General features: G+C 43.9%; 1 protein-coding gene across 3 annotated transcripts in view; it reads right to left on the bottom strand.

The window, feature by feature from the left end:
• KCNJ1 (potassium inwardly rectifying channel subfamily J member 1) overlaps positions 1-20,069 on the bottom strand; it is a 32,689-nt gene extending 12,620 nt beyond the window's left edge. Inside the window, exons 1-4 of one of the 3 annotated variants that reach the window (XM_030505295.1) lie at positions 19,964-20,069; positions 18,084-18,156; positions 17,580-17,654; positions 3,170-6,113 (exon numbers count right to left, since the gene is read on the bottom strand). In XM_030505295.1, coding sequence (XP_030361155.1) covers positions 4,979-6,094 — 1,116 coding nt within the window. In that variant the 5' untranslated portion in view covers positions 6,095-6,113; positions 17,580-17,654; positions 18,084-18,156; positions 19,964-20,069 and the 3' untranslated portion in view covers positions 3,170-4,978. Of the gene's footprint in view, positions 1-3,169; positions 7,362-17,579; positions 17,655-18,083; positions 18,157-19,963 lie in introns of those variants that run through there. The other 2 variants (XM_030505296.1, XM_030505294.1) reach the window with 2 other exon arrangements.
• Between the last annotated feature and the right edge of the window lie 6,215 nt (positions 20,070-26,284).

Below are 26,284 nucleotides of genomic sequence, written 5' to 3'. Positions count from 1 at the left end.
AAGCTACAGAAGGGTTGCATATGGAGTACAGGTCTTCCCGGACACAGCCTTGCTGTTCCAACCCACGCCACCTACTGCAGGCTCTGCTGAGGGTGCTTTAGATGTTTACAGCCCCCAACCCTCCACTTCCACATCACCTCCAAATTCACTGCAGCGAGTTTAAGTCTCCCAACACTTCTGTGAAGTGGCTAAATATATCCAGCCAGCGGAGCTCATGCCAAAAGCAAGTCACTAAATGCATTAAACTTTGTGTAATAAAACAAGGAACAGCCCCAATAAATCCTGACTTTGCGCTTTCAAGACTGCCATAGCTCGCACTGTTGAGTTCGCCGGCCTGCCAAGGGTGCTGCATGTATGGAGCTGGAGCTGTGCAGCTCATGTGGAGGTAAGGGCTGCCATCCAGCGGCAGCAAGGAAGAAGACACTGTAGGGGATCCCTCGCATCCCCCCGACAGCACCCCTGCATGGTCTCTAGCACCCTAACCTGCCTCAGGAGTGGGTTGTCCTAATAGAATAATGCGGTGACTTTGTCCCTGCAGAGCTTGTGTCTTGTGTAGCAGCGAGTTTGTTCAAGTCCCAAGTTTCCTCAATGTCCCTGACATTCCACTACAAGAATGTCAACTTGGCCTCAGGAAACATAGCATGTATTCTAGCAGCCATGTAGGGAGGGCTTCAGCCTTCCTCACTGACATTGTCTGTGTGATTTCGGGCAGGTGATGGTGTTGTTGCAGAGGTTCCCCAGGCTGCAATGAGAAGCTGTAGGCACAGGTTGACCTGAGAGTTTAGGAACCTCCTCAGCTTCCCCTTGTCCCTGCTGCCGCAGGGGCTCTGCTCACATTCCTTGCCTTGTGCTGTGATTTCTCCCTGCTTGTGTGGGGAACAGGAATTGGGTCAGCACCACGACAGTTCAAGGCAGGGATGGAGGGGGCAAAATAAAAGGGAAGGGGAAATAAAGGCTCTTCCCAGCTGAATTTGCGTGAGTCTAACCACACCAGTTTGCTGCCTGGGGAGAGGGAAGAGGATGTGACACCTCAGCTGCTCTCACTTGTGTCAGGGCTTTGCACGCTGCTGACTTGTTTATGGGTGAGTAGCTGAGTTTACAAGAAAGTGTGTACATGCAGAAGTTATCCAGGCAGTTATTGCTGGGAGCTAGTTAGCAGCGGTCTGCCACATTCCAACAATGCATGTCAGGAGGAGGAGTAGTATTCAGGGGTCTCTTTTCACCAGTTACTACCAAAGACCATGTGGAGGCAGCTAACTAGCACATGTCAGTTTACTAAAAGCAGTTACTTTAATTCATGGCCCTTTCTCCAGCAGTCAGCAGGATGTCTTATTCATTTGCCAGCAGGAGGGCAAATCCATTTCAAAATGATTGAAATATTATGCACAGCTTGAATGAATGTTTAAAATAAATACAGTAGAAGAAACATGTTGTTTGTGAAATGAGAAGATAAATTAAGTTTAGTGCAGACGCATTATTCCCAAGCCTAGCTGCTTGGCTGACACTTCCACAGCCTTAATCCAGCAATAAGTACATGGTCTGACTTCTGCTGAAGAAGAGATGGGACTTTATCTTCAGTCCTTTGCTCTGTATTGGGCAGGCTGTTGGCCTCCATATTCCATGTGGAAAGGACTAATTGCTGCTGTGACAGTATGGGCAGGCTGGATGGACAGACAGGGAGGCAGAAGAGAGCCCTAAGGCTTGAGATGTAGAAGAGAAACCGTGTCATGGGCTTTGTTTGCCAGTATCAGGCCTGTGGTTCCCTCCAGCCACTTCTGCTCAGCAAGATTAAATTTATTTTCATTCTCTTAACTGAACTTTCTTTTAATGGCAGCAGGGGTGACAGCCCCCAAAATAGATTTCCTATGGAGTCTGTCCTGAGTGGCACCATGTGCCACATGTCCCCCGATAACCCTTTCTCCCTGCCGTGGGCCTTTATCTCTGTGGTGACAAACAGCCCTCTCTGGACAGAAAGAGGAAATTCCACTCATTGTTCTCCTGCTGCTGGGCTCTGACTACAGAGCTCTATCTCCTGCCTGGTGCAGGGCTGGCAGGCATTTCCTGGAGTGGCAGTCAGCAGGAGACTGATGGGAGGGAGGAGGGCTTTGTTCTGAGATTCCCAGTTAGGTCCCGGTATGATCCCCCTCTCAGCCATGGCCTTGCCAGCTTTGGATCTGTCCCCTCATATCTTCTCTGTTCATGCAATAGCCAGTTCTCCCTCTAATGCCAAAACATGTGTAATACTACAATCATCCTCCCCCTATGGCAGGCAGCACAACTAGCATTTGAGGCAGGCGTGACTGTCCCAATAGAGTGAGCAACAGGTACTCATCCTTATGGTGAGAGCAAGCATATTCTACTTGAGTCGTGGTAGCACTTAGTACTTCTAGACATGCACTTGTGCTGTAGAGACACAGGATAAAAGGTTAAAAAGCTGTGTCATGAAGAACTTGGAGGTTTGGGATTTTGAGATGGCTTTCCAAGGGCAGTGCCTGAAAGTGTGTTGTTTAGGGACCCGTTGGATTCTGGAGGTGTACACCACCTCTCAGGCACTGGGTAGGATTTGTTTATTTTTTCCACCTAACACTAATATCCCAAACCAGCTTTACTTAAAGAAAATGGGAATCTTTCCTGTCTCCTCACTGCAGACCTGGATTTGACCTTTTAAATGGATTTCCCATTGACCTGCTTTTTTGTACAGTGAAGATTATCTTTCTACTTCTATTAAGGGCATTTTGGTGTATCTCTTCTGCCATGAGTACAAGCTGTAACCTGAAATCCTCGAGTACTGACAGTGCTGCTTTCTAGGGAAATTACTCACAGGACAACTGTACAGGAAGCCTAGAAAGGAAATGTAGCAGCAGCTCTGGAAGGACTGAGCAGCACAGCAGCCTTTTGGTTCAGACAACCCTGGGGCTCTTGAGACTTCATTTCACTTCTCTGCTCCCTCCTAGATCTCTGCAGATGGCCACTCACCACTGCTTTGGTGTGCCATTTGGAGTGGAGGATGGCACAACTGCCTTTCCAAGCAGTCAGATACACTAATGGTTGCAGGGGCTCGGATGCTGTGATGATTGGAACTGTAAAAGTATTTTTCCAGTTGACAGTGCTAGATTTCAAGGTTACAAAACCAGTACACTTAAAACATGGGTCAAGATCTGTGAATTACCTTGAAGGTGTCAGCAGGTGGTTCGAGCATCCCATAGTGCAGCCATTTCTAGTAATTCTGATGTGTGATGAGGACGGAACTCTCTGTGCTGACCTTTCCATCTAGAAGTGAAGGGTGTAACAGTGACACATTGAAGAGAGGAAAGATTGAGACTGTTGAGAATTGGCTTTTAAAGTGCTTTAGTTTCATAATTGTTCATAACATTGTTCTTTGTACAGTATAAGTACTTTCTGTCCCGTGTTACAGATGGCAAATCTGAGATACGTACTAAAGTGATTTGTTCTGAACCAACAAAGGAGTTGATAGTACACTGGGACTGAGACCTGAATTCTCTCAGTTCCCGGAGTTTGATTTCCACACTCACATTATGTTCATTAGCAAAATAACTTTGTCTCGTCATCATTTGACCTGCTCAATTCTCCCCTTCTTATAAAACTGCTCAGTCCAGCAGCTTTTAGAAAGACACTTCCATTTTACCACACTGTTGAAAACAGAAGAGCTGAATTACATCACTGGGAAGGGTTCCCCCAAAACCTCTTCCTTTGGTCTGCCACTTGAACTCTCAGCAGAAGAACTTGTTGGAGGGCGTAGAAAAGGCTGTGAGGAAGTGGAAGTTCACCAGGAAGTTCCTGAAGCTTCTTATTGCATTTGAAACTTTGATGTCAACAATCACACCCAAAAATGTTTGCCACTACTTAGCTGCCACTGAGCAGGACTTGTTTCCTGAAGGGATGCACATCTTGCTGTGGTGAGATGGATGGTTTGGAACTAAATGTGAAGCTACTGTTGATGGGAGGCTCCTTTGCTGTGTTTTTGTTTTAACAAGACCTTCACGCTTCAAGGGAAAAGATAATCTCTGTTTGCAGTGTGGATACATCCAGAGCTGGGAATTTCCTCTCTTCTCCCAGTGGATTGCTCTTCTGCCAGGTGTGAAGCAGTTGATGTGTTCTTCACCTCCCCACTGTGGCTCCTCTTCTTCCTGGACAGTTGGCTTCAGATGTTTCCTAATTCCACAGTTATCCAGCTTCTGGGGAAGTGGAGGAAGAGTATCTGAAGTGACACAGTTAGGAATAAGCTGCAAAAATCCTCTTCTCCCATAGTGGCTGTCTGCTTCTCCTTTTTTCACTTTCAATTTCTATTTGGCTATTTTTCCCTAAAGGAACCTAAGGCTTTCACAGGAAAAAAGTCATATTTTAGAGTTCTAGATGCAGCAGAATGGCCCAAGCTGCATCTTTCCTGGCTTCCCAAGCATGTACCATCCCACAATGCTCCATTTTGGTAGAGGTACCAGCCTTCAAAAAAAGAAGGGATTGTTTCGAAGTGTTCAAAAGTGCTCTAGTGTTCCAGAACCAGAGAGTCTGCTTTCATAGAGTACTTTGGCAACCAAAACCATACATTTGTTGAGGCTTTGGCTCCTAAGTCCTGTAGGTTGCTTTAGCTTTGCCTTCTGTCTCCCCTTTTCATGTTCCCATTCCAACAGCAGTGTCTTTAATGTGCCCTAAAGTTTCTCTCCATCTTTTCAGGCTTTTTAACAGACTTGCATGCCTCTGGGAACTTAAGTGAGTTGGACATTCCAACATAGCAGCTTCATAAAATGTCCCATTGGTATAAAAATAGAAGTTCTATGAAATATAGAGCATTCTGGAGATCAATGGTATTCTGTTCCTCTTTTGATTTGAAGCTTTTGAGAAGATAAATGCTGTTTTAGAGTAAAACCAAGCCTGTGTTCTTTTGTGTTTTACTAAGTTATTAATCCTCTCAAGATTGAATTCATTATGAACAAAGATATGGTCCCATGAATATCTGGAACTACATTTTAGTGTCACTGGTTTCATTAACTTCTGACAAGACAAACCCAGGATTGTCATAACCTTTCTTCTCTTTGGCTTTAGCTTCTTTCTCATTGTAGAGACAGAAGGCACAGTGGGGAGTCTCCACAGCCACTGTCTTGCTGAAGTTCTGGAAGTCTACTCTGTATTTCCCTTCTTTGGTCTTGGACACAATGGGAGCAAAGCGGTAACCCCATAGCACCTCCTCTGGGATGTAGGATGTCCTCACTTGACAGGTAGCGCTCGTGGCTTCAACAGTGCCATCTAAAAACACCACCAATTCAAAATCTTGCTGTAGAATGGTTTCTGCTGCCATGTGGAAGAACGGGCTGTTCTTGTCTATGATATGATAAATAGTTAATGGGGAAATGAAGAAGAGATTCTCATTGCCAGCATCAACTACAAATTCTATGTTGACCTGGTCCAAAACGATTGTCTCTCCTTCTGGGGTGATGGTGGTCTTGAGAAGCTTTCCATAGATGTGGCTGCCAATCAGCAGGCTCTTCCTGAGGTTTGCCACCCGAATAAGGAGGCAGAGCTTCCCACCGCGTTTGCTGATGACAGCGTTCTTGCTGAAGGTGATGGTCTTAGCCCGGTTTTTAGACCTTGATATCTTGGCCAAGATGGCACCGCACATAAAAGAATTGATGATCACCCCCAAGATGGACTGGAAGATGAGCAGGAAAATGGCAGTGGCACATTGTTCTGTGACACATCTGAAGCCATAACCGATGGTTACCTGGGTCTCCAAGGAAAACAGGAAAGCTGAAGTGAGGCCGTTGATATTGTCAACACAGGGGGTGTGATTTATGGAAGGGTTGAATTCTGGCAGGTCTTTGTGTATGTATGCCACGACATACCAGAGGAGACCAAACAGAAACCAGCTGCCTAAGAATGCTGAAATGAAGATAGTCATTTTGTATCTCCATCTGAGATCCAGGATAGTTGTCCATATATCAATCAAAAAGACAAACCTCGGCTGTTCTACATTGCCAAACTCTATGTTACACCTTCCATCTTTAGAGACAAGCCTTGCTCTTCGCCGGCTGCGTTCTCTGATGTGGCTGGCAAAGCGTTTCCGGAGGTAGCTGAACATTCCCTCTGCTGGTAGTGCTCTGGAGAGTAAGAAACAATAAAGGTTATGGGTAATGCAGGTTTCGTTTATACCTGCAGGCAAGAAGTAAAGTCTGATGATGTCTCCAGACACTTTTTTAGGAGAAAGAATTTGCATATTTTCCTCAGCTGGTGGGAAAAAGTTCCAGTAAGTAGATGAGGAAAATACCAGTTTCTTGCCTAAGGAGCATTCCAGCAAAAAGTTATCCTTTTCCCTTGCTCAGTCAACTGTTAATATTGTCCTCTGCTTAGTTGAGTAGGAGGAGGCACAGAGAAGCAGGCAGCTGTCATGGACATACATTGGGAAAACTGGTGGGGAGCGGCTGAATTTTGTGTACATCATCTTTAGAAGACCTCAGATGTGATGTGGATAGTGAATTTAGGAAGGGGTTTCAATTTGGACACCAGACTTCTGCTTAAAAACAACTAAAATGAAGAACTTGAATGGAAAATAGTCTCACTGCTGTCTCACAAAAAGGACATTGAGAGTTTACTGTGTCTAAGGACTTAGTGTCCTCAGCCACACAGAGACCTGACCATTTTGGGGACCTGCATCTGCTATGAATGATGTTTTCTTTAGAAGGACCTGGACTTGAGGAATGCATCTCAGATCAGGAGGTGCCGGGGGCTTTGTAATTGTTTGAGACTGTCACTTTACAGCTGCACTGCCCTTCCCAATAGAAGGTGACACAGCCTTTTATTGGGAAACAGCCCTTAGGAATGATGTTTTCAGTCAAACTACGACACTTATCTAAAACCCTGCATCATATCACTGTCTCACCCAGGCTTCCTTTTTGGCTAGGAGCAAAGTGCTTAGGCTCAAGTAGTTGTCAAATGAGCTGCCCTAATTTTACTTGATTTCAGGGGTAGTATTGTGCTTGAATATCTGTGGCAAGAGTAGTTTAGCTCCCTTAAGCTTTAATTTTGTGTCTCCAGAATGGGGATAACCCACAGGCATGTAGTGAATTAGACATACTGGTGTGAGTTATGTGGTGTGAAATCTGTCTCATTTAACTTGAGCCGTTTAAATGTCAGATAACTGCCTGTGCCAGTTGTACAGCTGACTCCTAACTGACAGTCAAGGAAGCGTTTGCACCCTCTGAGAGTCCACTGCCCTTCATAAAACAACCGTGGGGATGGGAACTGCTGCTTGGCAAAGTCATTTTACTCTGTAGGCATCTAAAATAATTTAGAGAAGCTGCCTGATGTTGTAGCCAACTAAACCAGAAATCCTTCCATTAGACACCATTAACAGCAGCCAGAGAATATCCTTAAATATGATAATCGGTAGCAAAGGGAACATATTAAATTGTCAGTGATGGAGTCTAAGTGCAAATTAACTACATCTGGTAAAGTCAGAAGTAAATTCTATTGTTTGCTGTCCTTGTTTGTATCAGCAGCCTTGAGAACGACTTTACTTGTCTCATGCGGCTGCCTTCCTTCCGTACTTGGCCTGAAATCACAGTTCTCATTAAAATTAAGATGAAAAAAAATGAAGGTCACTCTTGTTGTTATGTAGCTTTTCACTGTTTTAAGCTTTTGCTGTTGCATTTATTTGTTGCAAATGCAGCTGGCAAAGGTTAAACTTTAAGCACATATCCCAGGAAGGGGGCAAAGAGGTCACTCTCTAAATGATCCTCAAGTTTTATTTTCCTGACGTGCTTTTAATATGTTCATGTTAATGCACAGTTTGAGCAGAAGTTAAATATTCTCATGCAATGCACTATGCAGAGAAGTTTTCCACTATTTAACTTCTACCACCCCTGTTGTGCAAAGCCATGTGGCTTCAGCTGTCACAGGCATTTTGTCCTTTCCTGCAACAACATGAACACTGTCATGATCAGAATCCTGTGTGAAATGCTAGGATGCCTCACCCTGTCCATCAAACCCTGCACGTGCATACTAAGGATTGGGAGGTACAATTCAACAGATAATAATGACAGAAGAAATGCTGATCAGCACGGTTGTCAGACTGGAACCTCGGAAACAGAGCCCCAACTTCACCCTTCTTTGCCTGCCTCTTTAAATCTTAACTGCACCTTTCGGAGGCTGTTTTACAAGCCTGGCTTAAGCTACCCCCAAATACATCAAAGAAGCAGAAGAATTACACCCTTCCTCAAGCAGGATGACAAAGGAATTCTCCCTTCAACAAATCTTTCTTGCTCCCACACACAACTGAAGTGTGCTGATGTATTTCAGCAAGAGGAAAATTCTCTCCTGCCTAAGCATGCTGCAAGCAGATCAGAGACTGTCCAGAAATTATATAAAGCGAGTTGTATAACACAGCGCTTAAAGTCCTTTCAGTTTAAATTAGTGAAGGTAACCCAGCTACATCTTAGCTAATATTTACCAGGGTATGTTTCCTTTTGGGACCAAATAAGCACGGTATTGATGTCTTTCTTGCATGTGAAATTCTGTGTTGCTGGAGTTGAAGCTGCTGCTGTCCTCAGGCATAGTATGTTCATAAAGGTGCACTGCTCATTCTTAAATGAATGGGGCATTTGCCAATAAAGCTACTCAATGAGTAAAGGTGACATGTCAAGGTTAGCTTGGAAAACAAGGAGTTTCCACTTCCCTGTCCAAGCCTCGTAATTCACAGTGACCACCGGGGTAAGCAGAATCTTTTAGATTGCCATTCTCAAACTCCTGGTCTTTCCTAGCTGACCTACCAGAATATTTGACAGATGCCCAGAAAGCCAGTTGTTAGAGGTACATTTCTACCATTCCCTTTCTCTGCATTTCTGGAAGCAGGTAGTGACAGTCATGACTGTTTCTGATGGCTACGTACCAGCTGGAGTTCCTCTGCTTGCTCAGAGATGTAACTGGGTGGTTCTCTTTGCTCTTACTTGCTTTCAGTTGTTTTGGTTTGAAACACCGGGGATAATGATCAGGCTCTTGAATGGTTGGACTCGATCTTAAAGATCTTTTCTAACCTAAATGATTCTATGGTTCTTTAATTGTTCTTTGGGTAAATCCTTTGCGTAGAGCTGTGTGCGGAGCACATTAATCCAGGGAAATAGCTTTAATCTCAGCCACGTGCAGCACTTAAGGAGATCAGTGACTGAAGGAAAGGGAAGGTATTTAATGTCTGGCAGGGGCCTGCCCAGGACAAAGTTCACCTGCTATTTCCCTGAAGTTCTCATATCCACGGCTTCACACACATTTCTTCCCTCATAGCGATGGATGGAGGAGCAAAGTTGGCAGAACTGAGACAGCAGAAATGAAAAGCAGCCTACTGAACCCACAGCTTTTGTTAGAAATACATCTTTGTTTGGAATTCAGAGGAAGTTCTAAGAAGCTTAGGGAGAAGAAAGGGGGATACAGAGCTAAAGGATTATTTTTTTTCCAGTCCTGTTCAGGTCTTTTCAAAACTCTGATGTTCTTTCCCTGTTTTTCTTCTTGTTGAACTTTCTCTGAACAAAGAATGTGAAAGATCCAATTCTTAATACCTTATAAACCCTGCTTTTATTAGAAAAGCAAACTGTAACACTTGGTCTCACGCTGTATTATCTGCTGGCTGCTTTACTACCGAGACCTTTGGAGAGCACAGCTCCTTTGCCCTTTACTAGCTGCCTTGGGTAGAGCAGGAATGTGCCTCTTGTGATGGGATGACAGTTGTAGCACCTTATTTCCCTGTCTTGCTGCTCATATCAGAATCAAGGACTGTCAACGCCCTCTATTGAACCAGTTGTAAGTAGAGCAAGAATATAAGCTTGCCTAAAGCAGCCAGTCAGCCCTAGGGGCATGTCTAGAAAGAATCTGATTTACCCCATCCTCCATGCCCACTTTATCCTTGATGGGCACATTAGCAAAGGGACAGGTCCTGGCAAGCTGGCACAGGCAGGCTTTCCTCTTGGACCTGACAGTGTTGTCATTACTTATTCCTGGTACCAGATCTGAGTGCTGAATGCAGCTGAAATGCCAGTTCCATGTGAGAAATAGGATCCTGCAATCCAGCTCAGTTTGCTAATCTGGGAGCCTTGTCAGCTCCAGCCCAAGCGACTAGGTTTTGCCAACCTGAAGTCCACACAGAATTTCTAGTGGATACACCAAAGGATCTTACCCCCTGCCTTGCCCCATCTCCTGCTCTGCAGAATTACTGGCAGATGCCTTTTTCCATGGCAATGATGGCCACTTTCAGAAGGAAAGGCAAAGTGGTGCCTGCCTGTGTTGTGCTTAACTTCTACCGTGAATATGGAATATCTTTAGAACAGATGTCTTTCAGCTTACTGTAAGCACACAGGTATGATCCAGCTAGCTTCCTGTGAGTACCTATTGAAGAAGTCCTCTTAAGTGCTCAACTTTCCTCTTCAGATAGTGGGAAGGGAGGTTTCATCCTGCTGTCTTTTAACCTGGGTGATCCAGGATTGTTCCAGCCAGCCCCAGCAGTGATATGACAAGGACATGTGCTGCCTCCTCCCTTGCTTCCCCCATCCTGATTGTTTAAGGGATGCTCTGACATGCATGGGATGTATAGACTCAATGGATCACTTCACAAAGGCTGCTGTTAATACCTTGCCAGCCTTTAGCAGGGGGTTTCTGACCCTCTGCCTTAAAACTGGATCTTCTTACCGTGTTTTGTGTGTTTTGTAGAGTTTGCTGCTGGCTGTATTCTACTGCTGAGCAGCTCTAGCATTACTTGGGTGCACATTGGAGTCATGCTTCCAATACCAAACATCCAGGGAAGTTCTCACAAAGCATGTATATGTCATTTGGAAAGATAGGCTGCAGTTTCCCCTCACAAAGTTGACTTGAAGAACTAATTCATTCATGAAAACAAGGACAAATGAATAAACAAAAGAACAGGCACTGCAGCAGCGAGCACTCAAGCAAATCATGTTTTCTGAAAGCTTAGGAGTGTTTGCGGTCCTCAAAGGTTAACAAACTTACTTCAGGTGTATAAATGAAGGATTTACAGCAGTAAAAGCATTACTGTCAGTGTTAGTAATGAATAAGATTGTAATTAGTGATGCACAAAATGAATCCATGGCTTCATTTACTGGGGGGAGAGAGTTTAAAGGCTTCAGCTGACCAGAGAGCAAACGACAGGTCTCATCCACAAACACTGTTAAGTAGCTACAGAGGCAAGGGGCCAGTCCTGGCCCACGGTCACTCCCTCTCTGCCACTTACATGGAATATGGCACTTGTAAAACAGCTCTGTCTAGACAAAACCATTTGCCAGCACTTTCCAGCAATGATCACTTCACAGGCACAAAAGAAAACATCACTATTTGATGTTTTTGCAGTGCCAGACAAATTCCATGGCTCCCATAGCACTTTGTACTGGGACAGAGAATTCCCATACAAGCAGATGATCAGAGATACCTTGTGAGAGATGTAGTCACGCTGGGGATCTTGCCTCTGGAGGGCAGAGAACTGGCAGCTAAGCTGTCTTTACAGGCTTTCCCAACAGAAGTGTTTCTATTTTCAGACAATTGGGTTTCCACTGGAAATATGAAGTTTTTAGTGAGAAGTGGTTCTCTGGGAGAAATTTCTCAAGAAAATTGTATTTTTGGGTTTTTTTCCTTTGGCCTCTCATTGCAATGGACTTGTATGTGATGTGGTTGCAAGAGGAAATAAAATCAGGGATTTAACTCACCACCAACTTCCTGAAGGAGAAAGGCAGGATTTGTCTAGTTACTTTTCCTCTCTGTTGCCACAAAAAGACATTGCACTCTTAAATAACATGTGAGAGAAGCAGGCTGTGCTAAGTTCTACCTGTATGACCGAAAGCAGAAGCTCTCTGTAACCAAAGAACAGCGGTGCAGTGAGATGTGGGCTGGGGAGGTGCTGCCGCATGAACACCCCCAGTAAAAGTCACTGGGAAAATGGGCAGAGTCATGTGAGCCAATTCAGCACGTTCTCCCACTTTGCTGTTCCTTGCTGCAGTTAAAGGGTTGAATCATTAACCCACAGTTTGTTTCTACAGGTTGGCAATGTCAAGTCTCAGTCACCAGCATGGGGCGGCAAAAGGACTTCCTGCAGAAGCCCTGGAGGCTGAGAGGCAGCTGACTCAGGCACCAGAGGCCAGCTAGAAGACAGCCATGACCAAAGGCAAAACCACCTGCGAGCTCTGACCCTGCTTCACCATCTAAACTGCAGGTATCTCAGTACTCAGCGTTACACTGTCGTGTGAAAGCTTTTGTTCACATACGCTCTTTCTTTCCAAAGTGTTGGTAAATTTAAACTGATGGTGTTTAAAGGTCATCTTCGTACCTCCCTGAAAAGGACCCAGCTCTGGGTGTGGGGGAAATTGCTGACAGAAAACACTTAGCACTGCTGCAACAGCTTTCAGTGTGGTTGGAAATAGGTTCTTGCTTACTCAGTGCACAAGAAAAGCATGACACTGCCCTTTCTGTGCTCTGCACAGTGCTAAAGGAACAAAAGCAAAGTGCGAGTGTTGCTGTAACAGAAAGTCTTCCTGCAGTAGTTCACAGCTCCAGGGCACAGACACAGCAGAAGAATACTCAAAACAAACCACAACAGCCTTGCTAGCCCTGCTGTGCATGTACATGCTCAGTAAACGCTAGAGGTAGGCTTTGATGCGCTGTTTGTCAGGTCTGTAATGCTCTCTCAGTGTGAGCCTGAGGAAGGTGAGGAAAAGGGAAATGAGCACTGAGCGTGGATGATACTGCAGTTAAGAAGAGTTTCTGCTGTTTTGTTTTTATGATACAGACTGTACATAGCTTGTCAGTGCTCCAGAAATGTGCTTGGAACTCAGGGTGTGAATCGCATGTTGTGGTCTCGTTGCTCTGCTGCAGTCTTTCATCTGCTTATAGCAGCGGGGTAAACAGTGCGGTTATCTTAGTCAGCAGTTTAGGAATATTTTCATGTAATGTTAAGAACACTGTCCTATTGCAGTCCTTATCTTTAATTAGGCTGTTACTTCAGTATCTCAGTCTTTTATGGCTATCAAGGTGACTTTGATTTCTAAACTGGCAAAAACCACTATGCTGTGCTGGTTTGTTGCCAGTAAGCCAGCCATAGCAGTGTGGGAGGGACTGGCGCAGTGGTCTTGATAAGCCAGATTCAAATCCCTGCTTTGCCAGGCTCCCATTGGGAACCAGAGTTCCCAAATGGAACCAGCCCTGAGTGTTTCTCAGATAGTAGGATCGTGAGAGGAAAGGATTGGGGATGTACCAGATGACAGGATAGATGGTAGCTGTGTTCTGCAGCAGTTCTCCAGCTTCCTCTGAAGTGGGTTAAGCATGTGAAGAGGAGAAACTTAAGGTTCACTGGTCTGGAAATAGTTCTTGAGCCTTAGTCCTGCCTCTGTGGTCTCAGACTATTTTCCATTGCTTTTGAACTCATGTTCCCTGTCTGCAGTGGAAATAAGAATAATTCTGCTACTTCACATGTGACTGTGAGGCTATTATAGTGTTGAGAATGGGTTTTCATGATTTAGCTATTTTATTAGAAAGGAACTTCTGGGCTGCCCTGCTGTTAGTAACGTGTTGTCTCAGTAGTAACTGAAATGATCCCTGAACACAGCTGTCAGAGAGATCTTTCAGGTGTGCTATAAATACACATTATTGCTGTTTTTCCCACACAGAAGACAGTTCTTTAATACTCGATTCTATTGCTTTCTTAAAGTAAACAAAGAACAAAGTGAGGAAGGTTTTCTCTCAAGATGAAAGTGTGTGTACGTGTGTAGTGCTCTCCTTAGATAGTTTAGATCACTGAGCTGTGGGTAAAGGAGTTTTCTGTCTCTGCATGTCTCAGTTGCTAGAGATTAAAGGTATGTGATGCGGCAGCTCCAGTTCTATACTGCATCTTGGCACTTCTCATCCCCCTTCCTTTAGTAACTACTACTCTCAGAAGTGAACCCCACATACACAGTTTATAGAGCTCTTCTCTACTCTGAGTTCTGCTACTTGTCTGTCTGTCCACTGGTTCTGCTATTTGCTCTGATTTGGCTTTGTTTTGCAATCAAGTTGTACTGAGGATCATCTTAGGAACAGTAACAGCCCATCTGCTTTGTGAGCATGTGTTAGGTTCCTCTGTGTCCTGTCTGTCATTCAGAAGTTTTCCAGCAGATGTGTTGAAAGGAATATCATTCCAGATTTCTCTCTGTCAATAGGCTTTTGGGAATTAATTGTCTTGAACTTGCTTTTTACCTCAGAAGTAGAAAGAACTACCCTGATGGCTGTAATCAAAGCCAGGTGGGTCTTAGCAAGTAGTAACATAAGGAATGAGAGCATCTGGGAGGGAGAATGTAACCTCTTCACTCTTAGTGTACATTTAAAAAGCAAAGAAACCAATGTTGAAACCATAGAATTGATAGAAAGGGAAAGGATTCACTGCACTCCTGAGCAGGTGAACATTTTCTTGTACCCTTTTGGGTAATACAGGCTCATAGGAGGTCCTCTGTGTATCTGCCTATATTTAAGCCCATCATCTCCTACCTGTTGATCTTCTGTGCTCCCTTTTTTGTTCACTGGACCTTCAAATCTGCCATGTCACAGCTGCCAGGTAGACTGGCAGTTGCTGATGCTGCGTGTTTATTCAGTTGAGTCTCAACAATAAGAGTATCAGGCACCAGTAGTTTGGAAGATTTCTTGTCATCATATACTGCTCTGCTCACAAGTGCTGGCAGCACTGCCAGCTTGGATTGGCAGGTTTTGTCCTGTCTCTGGTTCCTGAAGCCTGATTTCTATGATGTTCAACCAAGCTGTCTAGATACATCTTGTCCCCTTACAGTCTCTCTTGGCTGCTGCATACTCCTATGGGTAACAGCCTTTTGTAGGCATGTATAGCATAGCCTGCAGCCCCTGCTATGGTTTTTAAGGTCAGTTTGTGTTCCCAAGACATAGGTTGTGAAAAACCCTGACTTCAGAGATTTCTTCAGAGGTATTAAAGGCATTCAGTGCTCTGATGAAGCAAAGGCTGTGCATGTGAATTAAGGTCTGCTTGTGCCTCGTAGATGGGTTAAAATGTTCCTGTGATTTATTACAACTGAATGCCATGAAAGATAAGCATATTTCAGGAGCAAATCTTGAGGATCAAATCTGAGTAGGCAGTATTTGCTTGGTGTCCTACTTTCACGTCTCCTGCAGAAAGCAAATGGCTTTTAGTTACCTGAGAACCTGAGTATTCCTTGAAATATTAGAATTGCCCCTTTTAAGGTTAATTTCTGCTTTCAGGGGCATGTAGAGGAACACCAGCTGCAAATCTTAAGACAGGAGCAGTCTGCTTTCCCTGGGGGCTGCAGTATTTCACCAGCAGAGCTTTTTCTATTCCAATCCTTCAGTTACTTTTGTGTTTCTAATTATTTCTCTAAGTGTAATTGACTTGCAAGATATTCTTGGCTTTCAGTATGCATTGAGTGAATTATTGACCCATCACATGAGTCATTGATGTGAAGAGATGTATGAACAAACTGGGTGTAAAATAGCTACTTTGCATTCTTAATAGCAAATGTAAGCCATTAATAACTTTGCTGCTTGCTGCACTCAGAGCCTGCACAGTTTTAGTTTGACGTGCATATGGCTGAGTTCACCCTCGGTGTAATTTGAAATTCATTGGGCATGGACTTCATCTCCTTATGCTACTTTAACATCTCTTCTGTGTTAAGATGTGAGATGCTAATTCCAGAGTTTCTGGCTGACTTGAGATGCTACATTTGAAAAATCAAATCCAATTAAAACAACTTATTACTGAGGTCAGAGACCAGTGTTCAGCACGTTCTATTCCTCGCTATTTTGCAGCAAAGAATAAACTTAGTGAGTGTACTATATCTTGACCCATAAACAAACTAATCTGTCCTAATAAGAAGGCCTCTGGTTCCAGGACCTGGGAAGCATGGTCAAGGGATAAAGCATTCCCCAGAGAGTCCAAATATCTGAGCTTAGTTCCTGGCTTTTCACTATTTTTCGTGTACTGTGGGACGAATGTTCTCCCTTTGTGTCTGTTTCCACATCTACCTGTAAGATGGAAGTGGAAAAAAGAGTGTTGTGGGGTTAAATTCAATGATTGCAAAAGGCTTTGAGACCTCTTGGATGTGTTGCTGTGGACTGAAAACACAGCATCAGCTTGCTATAGTTAGAATTTGAGCAGAGCTCAGATTTTAGGAGGCTATAAATGAGAGATGCCCAATTGCTATCTTGGCAGAAACTTGTTTCTTATCTAAGAAAAGCTTCTCTGTGTGGAATATTTTAATATACTCTGCAAGGAGTGAAACAGGGGAATACATAGTATGGCTTTGAGATGGACAAATATTAAGCTGATTTGCAGATACTTTTGCAAATGAAAGTCTTAATTTGAGATTTAGTATGAGTTCCCACACTGTGCAAGTCTTTGTATTTAAATCACACTATCACCAAGCACCCAGTGGCTCTTTCTGCCTCTTCAGCATCTAATGCGTTTCCTGCAGGAGGTCCCTATGTTCCAGACAAAACCAGACAGAAAAGCAAAGAGAATGTTGAATTCTTAGATACCCTTTACAAATAGCCTACTGTCTCCTTTCTGGTGCACAGGCTTCTTATATCCTTTCCATTCATTTAGGAGCTTAAGTCTTGTTGGAATTTTCTATGGTGCTGATTCATTCCACCAGCCTGAGGGAACTTACTGAAGTGCCCATGTTAGTAGCTCAGGTGCCTCAGAGTTTGTCTCAGTTGTAAGAAACTGGCATCTCAAGTTGAATTGCTTCCATCTAATTACTCCTCTCAAACTTACCAGTTTCTAAAGCTACACAAGGAGTTATAGGAACCAAGACTTCTATTTAGAGTTAAGTTTCCACTTCTGTTAAGCGCCTCATTTGAACCTGGAACTAAATTACTTCCAAAAGTGAGGTTCTTAGCTCAGATATTAATAAGCTTTTAGAAGTCTTGTATCGGTTGCTGTAGTTCATACAGAACTCAATTATGTAGCAGCCTTTGAGATGTCATTTGAGATTTCCAGACTCCTGGTAAAGTGGTGTAAACCCCGTGAATGATTTACTCTCACTTCACTTTATCCCTCAATGTTAGAAAAGCCCAGGTAGCTTGTTTGAGAGACACAAGGGTTAGTGTAACGAGGACTGGAGGAGCTGTCCTTCATCTCACCTCCCCGCCACCACGTTGTGTGAGCAACCTGGGTAACAAGATTAGACATAACCTCCAAATTCTAGATGAATAAAGGAATTCATCTTTCCTGTTTCATCTCTTGATACATTAGGAGACATTCACAGAGAGGGTGGCCATTCAGGTTGCAGTAGCTGCATCCTACGTAAGTGTCACTTGTATAACTGCTTGTTTTTCTCTTTGGGACAGAAATTCCTGGAGCTTCAAACAAAATCTTGCTGTTTGTTACTGTTCCACAGTTACTCTGTGCATGCTTCTCCCTACAGCACAGAAGGGAGTCGGGAGAGTTCATTAAACTATGAGGTGACTTAAATTACTTCACATTTAGCATGGAATACTGCAGAGAAAGCATGTTCTGTGTCAACCCCCTGGGCTGCGAAACCGAGAAATGAGTCAAACTAACTTACCTCTGTGCGTGCTCAGTACGGAGTGTGCAAACTCATCAGCCACTCACAGCCTGAATGTGGTCCAAGTGACCTATTCTGTAGAAAAGACTTGTGAAGGTATTCGGCTGGGCTAACAAAAGCCTCTGAATCTTAGCTATAAGGCTCCTTTTCTCCAGCGTGCAGGGTGAACTACAGTCCTATTTCATGGACAAGAAATGGAACCTTGGGGTGTATAGTGCTAGTATGCCTTGCGGTGGATTGTGCTCCTGAGGGAAAAGACAACTGGCACAGCTACAGCTTAGGAAGTAAATATACATTCCCATGTCAAACTCCCCTCATCCCGCTGTAGCCCACATACTTAAGGGTGCACCTTAGTTATTGAGTGTTAAGGTGAGCTGCTGGTAATGGAGCTACAAGAGCAGCTTTCAGATGCAGGGTGCTTTGAACTCCATGGCTGGAAGTGCTTTCACCATGATCACCCCCCTTCAAGAACCACCTGGTCCCCCCCAGAATATCACTGCTTACCAGCTATAGGGGTGGGTCCACAGAACTTCTGCCCAGAAATGTGAATTCCCGGAGCTGCTCTGTTACATTTCTCCTGAAATAGTGAAGGACAAACCACAGGTCTGGATGGAGCTAGAAACCAGCAAGAAACTCAGTGCAAAGCGATGAGGCATGAGAGCCTCTTTCCACCATGTCTCTTGCCACCACTCAACCCCCCGTCTCCTTCACACCCAAATACAAATCCATGATTAAGGCTTAGTGCCCTTTGCTCTCATCCTTCCCCCCTCCACACATGGCTCCCACTAAGCAGGGCTGTATTTCCAAGTCCTCACATGCTCCCCCCAGCTTCTTGCTGTCTGCTTTTGACCTGAGAGCCCAGTTTAGGAGTCCCATGCCCTCTGCTTACCTATCTCAAGCCTAAACCTCCTCAGCCATGAGCTTTGGGCTGCCCCATCCTCACCCATGAGCTTTGTGCTGCCCCGTCCTCACCCAGGAGCCCAGACTGTGCTGATATGCACGACAGCAAGCTATGTCTGACTAGGTGTGTGATTAGGTGTAGCTGGGCATTGATGTATCTGTGTTAAAACTGAGCTGTCAGTCACTGTACTACGTATGTATAATGCTGTTAAAAAGCTGATGACCAACACTCTTTCGCACTACACCTTCTTAGGCTGCTTTAACAGAATTTAAGGAAGTAGTGACAGTTACTAGATAAGCACCTATGGAAAAAGGCTGTGGTACAGGGAATAGGAACAATTGGTACTGAAGAGGTACCTGTTAGATCCTGATCATTCAAACCATTACTTTGTTATTTTCATAATTCGATTCTATAATGGAGATTTTCCCTCTCTTGTGCAGTGAAGTTGCATCATGCAGAAAATTGGTTTAAGTAAGAACTCTTACAGTGTCTGTCATCAAATGCTCTCCGAGAACACTACTAAGAATTCATTAAAGCAGCACTGTCAGCTGGAACACTTTTAATTACCATTTTCTGACAAGTCAACCCTTCAGTGGTGTGCCCTGATTTTTAAATTTATTACTAACGCATATGCAGATCTTTCTTTTTCCCTGCTGCTGTTTACATGGGTTGGGAGAAGTAATTGACTGTGAGATGAAGGAAGTGAACGGTGCACTACACGTTGTCATGCCCAAAATGGAACATAATTTAAGGTTGGTTACTAATTTTAACAGCTAGCTTGAGAAACTAGTTACTGTAGTTGCTGAGCATCTTAGTGTATCTGAATGTAGGGAACTTCTATGTTCATGGCTGTGAGCCTGAAACACATTGGACTCAAGGTATAGCTATGAAAACCATGAGCTTCCCTATGTGAGCTGTCCGTGTATACATGTATAGCCATTAAGCAAGTCTAAGCTGAAGATGGGCAGGCTTGTCCTAATACAGGGTTAAAACAACAGTCCTGGCAGTTAGCACACAACAGCTAATATGCTGTAAACATGTATCAGCTTATCCCACCCTAGTTTGTTTGCATAGCTGTGTTTCAAGTCCCTTCCAGCCCTGTGTTGCTGTCAGAGGTACTGCTCGGCATTCCCAGAGGAGAGTAATGCTTGAACTGCCACCTTCTGCCTTCTCTATCTGAGGTGACTGCAGCAGGCGCAGAGATTTTCTTTGGCAATGTTTTCTTAAGCCTCAGTAGCCTGTTTTACGGGAGCAGAAACTGGAGCAGGGAACTATCAAGAGGGTTGCCTAAAGAAAGGTAAGTCAGCGAGTAAGCAGACTAGAATCCAAGCATCCTGTTCCACACAAAGAGACTCTTTGGGTGCCTTGCTGTAGTCATTAGGTGACAGTTTAGTGGAAGAAAACAGAAGGGCCAGTCTGTCTGGAAATATCAGGGTTTTTTCAGTTAGATATCAAGAAAACAGTATGGCACTAAGCCTCTTACCTTGTGTCTTAAGCAGTAAACGTGACTGCAGAAGGGAAGCGGAGGGAAAGCTGCCTGGCTTTGTGTCCCCTAGACCATCCAATTTCCACAGTTGTGTGGTCCAACAGCTTCTGTATCAATGGAAGAGAGCCCAAGGCCCTCTTTGGCTTTTATGTGTGGCTGTGTCAGCTCAGACTGGTTGCCAGCTCATCTATATGCAATGGCTCATTAACATTGTGGCTCGGTTTATATATTGTATGTGAAAGGCAGAAGAATGGCTGCTGGATGGATAAACACCACAGTGGAAGTGTTGAGCTGCCAGAATTAGGGGAAGTAATGCAATATTACCAAAGAAGCTGACATTACTCTTGGTGTCACCGACATCAGAGTTTCTTGTCCCATTCCATCAGTACAAGCACAACAGGGGTGCTTTGGCTACTTGTTGGACCTTTGTGTGGGCAGTGCGATTTGGAAAGAACCAGATGCCTCCTGATACCTCCCATATTCTGCAGAACCCTTTGCACTTGGATTCATTTGGTGTGTGCTATATGAGGCATGTGTGCCCTTGCCCGAGCTCCTGCTTTGATTTTCCTTCCTAGATTTAAGCTGGAACTCAAGGTCCATCTGAACTATTTGCAGAGGACTGACTACGGGAGTGAACTCACTGCTGTAAAGTTGCTGTTACTCTCTCTGCATTGCTGTTATCTTGGAGCTTAGAGAAATGTGCATCTCTTGTATTTCCCAATCCTTTGGTAGGGTGCTTTTGCATCTGGTGATAAGGGATTGAGTGATGTAAGCCTGGAATCTTACCTATAGGCACACAAAAATTAGGTGTCCAAGGAAGTTGGGAACAGGATTTGTATGTTAAAGGTATAAGGAATTAAGCTCTGTCATTAGCCATCCCATTGTTTTAATAGCTCTATCATTAATAATAAATTTGCTAATAGTCAAGCAGCACTTTTCATCTCCAAAGCATGTTAATCCATCTGTTACACCTCTCAACATTCTTGAGGCAGGTATATTTCGTGATACTAACACATACAGGCTTTTATAGCACCAGGAACTGATGATGGAATTGCTTGGGATACTTTTGCCAGGTGCTATTTGATATGGTATACTCTGAAATAACCTGGTTATTTATATCCTGTGCCTCATACCTGCAGGAACTCTGTCCTTTCACCTCTTGGCACTTTCTGATGGCACAGATTCATTTTCTCGCATCACACAGTGTGCTGCAGATTGTTTAACGTGGTTTTTCCAAAGAAACAGTTCTCCTGCAATGAAACTCAATGGGATTTTTCCCCACCAGCTTCAAAGAGCACAGTTGAGCCCTTAAAGGGATTTACTTCTGTTAAATATTATCCTCAAAACTGAGAAATTAAAAGCAAATGAGCTTTCTTCCTTTTTCCTCTAAGACATGTCAGAAGAACATTATAAAAAAGAATAGCTTTCCACAGCTTTCAGAACCTCCCCGAGTGCATTTCAATTGCAGGTTTTGAGGAAAGAGTGTAATTAACAAATTTATTCAGTCTGAAGCCAGAAAATTCATTCTATATTTAGCACAAAAAAGCAGAGCAGGAGGAGGGGTGTAAATGACCTAGATTTTCACAAGTGACAAATGACTCCTAGGTGCTCTGGGACCCCTTAAATGCCAGAGATTCTGCCTGCAAAACAACTTCTCTTGGTTGTCTGTCACACGGGATGTTTAAAACCACACAAGACACTCTTGGAAATGTAGGCTATCATGTTTATTAAACTGATTGGCAATGTTAGCCTAGGTAAAGAAACTAAAAATGCATCCATAACCAAGCAATTAAATCCCATTTTTAGAAGTGACCTTGGTATGCCATCAGCTCTCCTAATTCACAACATCCCCCCTTTGCCTGGAAATATATGCTTTGGGAGCATCTCCATAAAGAAGAAATGAGGAAGAGGAGGTATGACTGAGGTAGCATTTGCAGAATGGCCATTGCTAGATTGGCAGTTTGTTCCTGGTTTTTAATGTTCTGTTTTCAACAAGAAAGTCATTTCTCCAAAAAAAGCAAGTCCTCATTGAAAAGCCTGTTTGCTCAATAGCAGTTTACTGTATAAATGTTGATAATCTGTTTTGCCAAAGGCAATTTAATGCCTTTATCTTTTGGAATGATTATCTATAGAAGGGGGGGCTCCCTAAGATACGTATTTTAGGCACAGTAGGGAATTGGGTACTGCAGGCAGTTGTTTATTCATTAACCTCAATGTAACCAGGCTGGCTGCCTCCCAGTACCTGCTTACTTTGTGCTTACCATGGGGAGGGATTTGAAATACACTGCAGTTCTATACTGCGTCCTGGGGGAGATAATGCTGTCCTTTCACTTAGGTCTCATTTTGTATGAGTAAAACATGAAGCATATTCCAGGTAGTAGTGAAACAATGAGTATAGCAGTAACAAGAGGCTGAATATTCAGTCTGGCCGTACAGTTGTGATTCCTTCCCAAAACTTTCTTTGCTGTGAACAAGCCCCTTTTAGTAGACAAAACTTAATAGCCATGCATGCCAGCATGCAGATAAGCTTGAAGAAAGTGTAAATCTCCAGGACAGGAAGTATCTGAAATGGAAGAACAGCATAACGGATGCAGTTGATTATATCCCTCATCTCTCCCAACACCTTCAAGTATTGCTACTAATGAATGTAAAAGGTTCCTAATCACTTCAAGCCTGCCTTATTCTTAGACAGCAGGTAGTTGAAGTCCTTGGCCTCCTCTTCTAGCTGTAATGACAGAATTTAAATGCATAGGCTATTTAAATTCAACAACAAAGCTGGCTGTAGTGCTGTCTTGGCAATACATGTGGAAATCCAGAAAGGCAGAGATGTGTTATTTAACTCCTTGAAGTCAGAGTCAATAGCTGAACAGCAACAGAGGCTTTATATTCATATTCCCTTCCTTAGAGCAGTGGAGGTGGGCTGAGGGGGAACAGTACTTGTGATTTCATAACATGAAAGAGAAACCTGCTGCCCACTGATGAGTTGGTTTGTGTCTTTTAGACATTCACAAACCTTTCTGTGGGTTTTCAGAAAGCACAGAGAGCTGGTGGCAAGAATTTAGCACAGTATTTAAGTTGCTATGTTAGAACAGCATAGATGCAATAAAGGGATCCTGAAACAGTGTGTCCTAGAATCCCCACCACGCAAGCCTGTGAGGTAGAACACCTCCGTTGTTGATGCCACGAGGGGAAAGTGGGTTTGTGCAACTCTGTTCGTGGAGGAAATCATACCACCTTCTCACTGGAAGGAATAAAGCTCATTACTTGTAATTCAGCAGCTTGGCAGAGAAGGTTAGTGCCAGAGAATCCTTACTTCCCCTGAAAATGTAGGGCACGGTGGACTGCAACAAAGGCACTTCTTTGCTGCATCGTGGGAGTAAGCTGGGTGTTGAGCACAAGGGTGTTCAGCTGGATCACTGAGCGCCTCGGACTAGTGTGAGGGTGTGTAATCGCCCATGAAGAATACGGTGAGGGATGTAAAGTCATGAGTCACTTCCTTTTTTCCAGTCATTGAATCCTCCTTTTAAAAAGTCAAGCTAAGCACACAGAGGAGAAGATAAGACTTATATTGATAGAAAGCACTATATTGTTATATTGCCAGCTGTGTCCTTGTCACCTTGCTCCTTCTCTTCAGCACTCCAAAGCAAAGCAGTCTGCGATGAAAACATGACTGTGTGGTGCTACAAACCCAGTGATTGCTCTGAACAATGACATTGACATCTGACCTGAGGAGGTTTGAAATCTTTTTTTTCCCTACTTGAAGCTAAGTAAATAGAAGTGTAAAACACTGTATGTAGGATGCCCCAAACCATGCAGTGTTCAAGGTCAGGTTGGACAGGGCTTGGAGCAACCTGGTCTAGTGGAAGGATGAGCTTTCAAGTCCCTTCTGGCTCAAACCAGTCTGTGATTTTATGAAAGTGTTTGAAGTCATTAAATAACCAGTGTCACCTGTTGAAGTTTTGTTTCTAGACCTTTATTTAGCTTTGCCTAGTAGCATCAGGCTTCTGTATTACACATTGGAGCTCATATCTCTAGTATATATGATGGTATTTAAAGAGGTAACTAGCTGCCACTCAGTGAAAATGTGTATTAGTTGGGTAGAGGAATGAGCACACATCTCAGGTACACACTGTCCTCTGTCAAGGGTGTTTTGAGCTGCAAGTGATCAAATGGTATGAAGCCTTAAATGGGATCACATTTTGTTTCATCCTTTGTGTGTTTCCTCTCTCATAACTTTCCCAATAATCTGTTAGCTCTACAAAGGTATTTATGGAAGTTGAAGTTGTTCTCAAAGGCATGAGATGTTTCTTGAGATTTCCCAAGGTGTTGTCCCTGCATTGACCTTCAAGAGCCCCTGTGGCTATCAGGTCCAGGTTTGCTCTGAGCACAGATGTGTCCAGCTAAAGGCTTTTTCTGGAGCATGTGATACCCTGCTTGCTTGAGCAAAGCAGATAGCTTGATAAGGAGCTGTATGACCAGGCATACCTGCATGGGGACTGCCTCCTGTCTGCCAGAAAGCAGGTAGAGGAATGGGAATAAGCAGATTAGGGTATATTGTACTTACTTGCAGTTGCCTTTCTAGAACCCTGTTAAATATTGCCAGCAAAACTCAGACCTGAAGAATCTGAACTTTAGTTCTGGAGAACTGACTGTGGCCACCTTTTGTCCTGCCATTCTTGAAGGTCCCTTGCCAATCTAATGAGTTGATCTTGCTGCTCCTCAGAATCTCCCAAAAATTACCATGCCTTCAGTGTCCTCTGAGGCAGGACCTTCTGGATGGTGGTTGTGTCCCCCTTGTAGCTCTAAGGTTATTTTAGGTCAACTGACAATTGCCCACTTTAGCCTTCCCTTTCATCCAGCTTCAGCAATTCATTCCATCTGTTGTCTGTTTATCTGACAGCCCTCAGCTGCATTTTATAGACTGTTAGACTCAGGTTTTGTTTGGTTTATTATCATTACTGGTTTTATGTTGGACAATGTCTCAGTTGCCTAGCAAGGTCAGTAAACAGGTTCTTTGAAAAGAAATAGTAAAGCGTAAGCTTTCTGCAAGGTAGAACACTATATTCTGCTTCACATGGAGTCTTTTTATCTGCAAGTCTCCACAGACTCTATTGGCATTAATAAATGAAATTCACCCTCTCTTTCGGAATGCAGGGGAGGGAGAGAAAGGCACAGGAAGCAGTCATCAGCCCATTTTTCACAGACAATAACCAAGACAGAGAAAGGCAAAGCAAGCTAGAAAGCCTGGTCTGGTATCCTGCCCCACTCAAGTCAGGCATTGATCTCTCATGGGAGTCATGAAGAAAGCTGAGAGCCTACTGCTCAAAAGAATTTGAGTTCTGCTGATTTTCCTTTGCAGCTCATGTGTTGGATTGAGCTCACAGTGTTAGGCAGAGTAAGGAAGTGAGCAAGTTTTGTGGAGTAAGTGATTGGTGCATTTCCTAGGAGTAGGAATATGGTCCCAGAGGCAACACAGACACAAGACAGGATAGTGAAGAAATCAGCACATCCTCTTTACATGTGTTATGCTCTTTGTTCTGTTCTTTTGCTGGGAAAAGGGTTATCCTTGATTGTTGTCCGAGTTCAGTCCACAGTCCTGTGGAGCCTTGTGAGATTTAGGCAGTGCCTGTACAGGGAGAGCTGGATCCAGGAGTGAAGTTTGTACTTCTGAGCAGCGGCAAGTGTGACCAAAGAGTGTGTATGCCACATAGGCAGTGCTAATAGGAACTAGAGCCATGTGGTTCCTGCCCTCCCTGTGCTTGTCTCATGTTCTTCCCATAAGAGTTGTCACTGATTTTATGTGTGGTTGCTGTTATCAAAAGAAGAAAATATGAAGAAGCATCCTGAGTTCCCACCCCGAACCACAGGTACTTCAGCTACATGCTGTCTTGTTGGAAGCACAGTTACTAGATGATCATGCAGAACCCCTGGGCTTTGCTGTTGAAGGTCAGGACATTAGAAATAGCTGTGTAAAGAATGACTGTTTTACAGATGAGTGAACCCATCCAAACGAGTCGCTCAGGAGGGCAGTAACAACAGGCTGGGTAGCAGAGAGCTCATAGCACGTTTGGGAATAGAAAGCAGCCTCAAGTATCTGTTTTCGCCTGCTAGTTTTGCATGAGCAATGAGAACAGTCAGTGATAGGTCTTCATGTATGTAGGCTGGAAAAAACAGTCACTGAGGGCAGCAGTACAGTGACACAACTCTGACTGAACTGTTCCTAGCTAAGTGTTGGACAATTTGCTCTAGTGATATAGAGCTTTCTCCAAGAGGCAGCTGGCTTTGAGCCTCTGCCTCAGTGCTGGAATAGGAAGCAGG

This window comes from Strigops habroptila, chromosome 17 (genome assembly GCF_004027225.2).
Source record: "Strigops habroptila isolate Jane chromosome 17, bStrHab1.2.pri, whole genome shotgun sequence".
Lineage (NCBI taxonomy): Eukaryota > Metazoa > Chordata > Aves > Psittaciformes > Psittacidae > Strigops > Strigops habroptila.
This window is presented reverse-complemented; position numbering and strand designations above follow the sequence as displayed.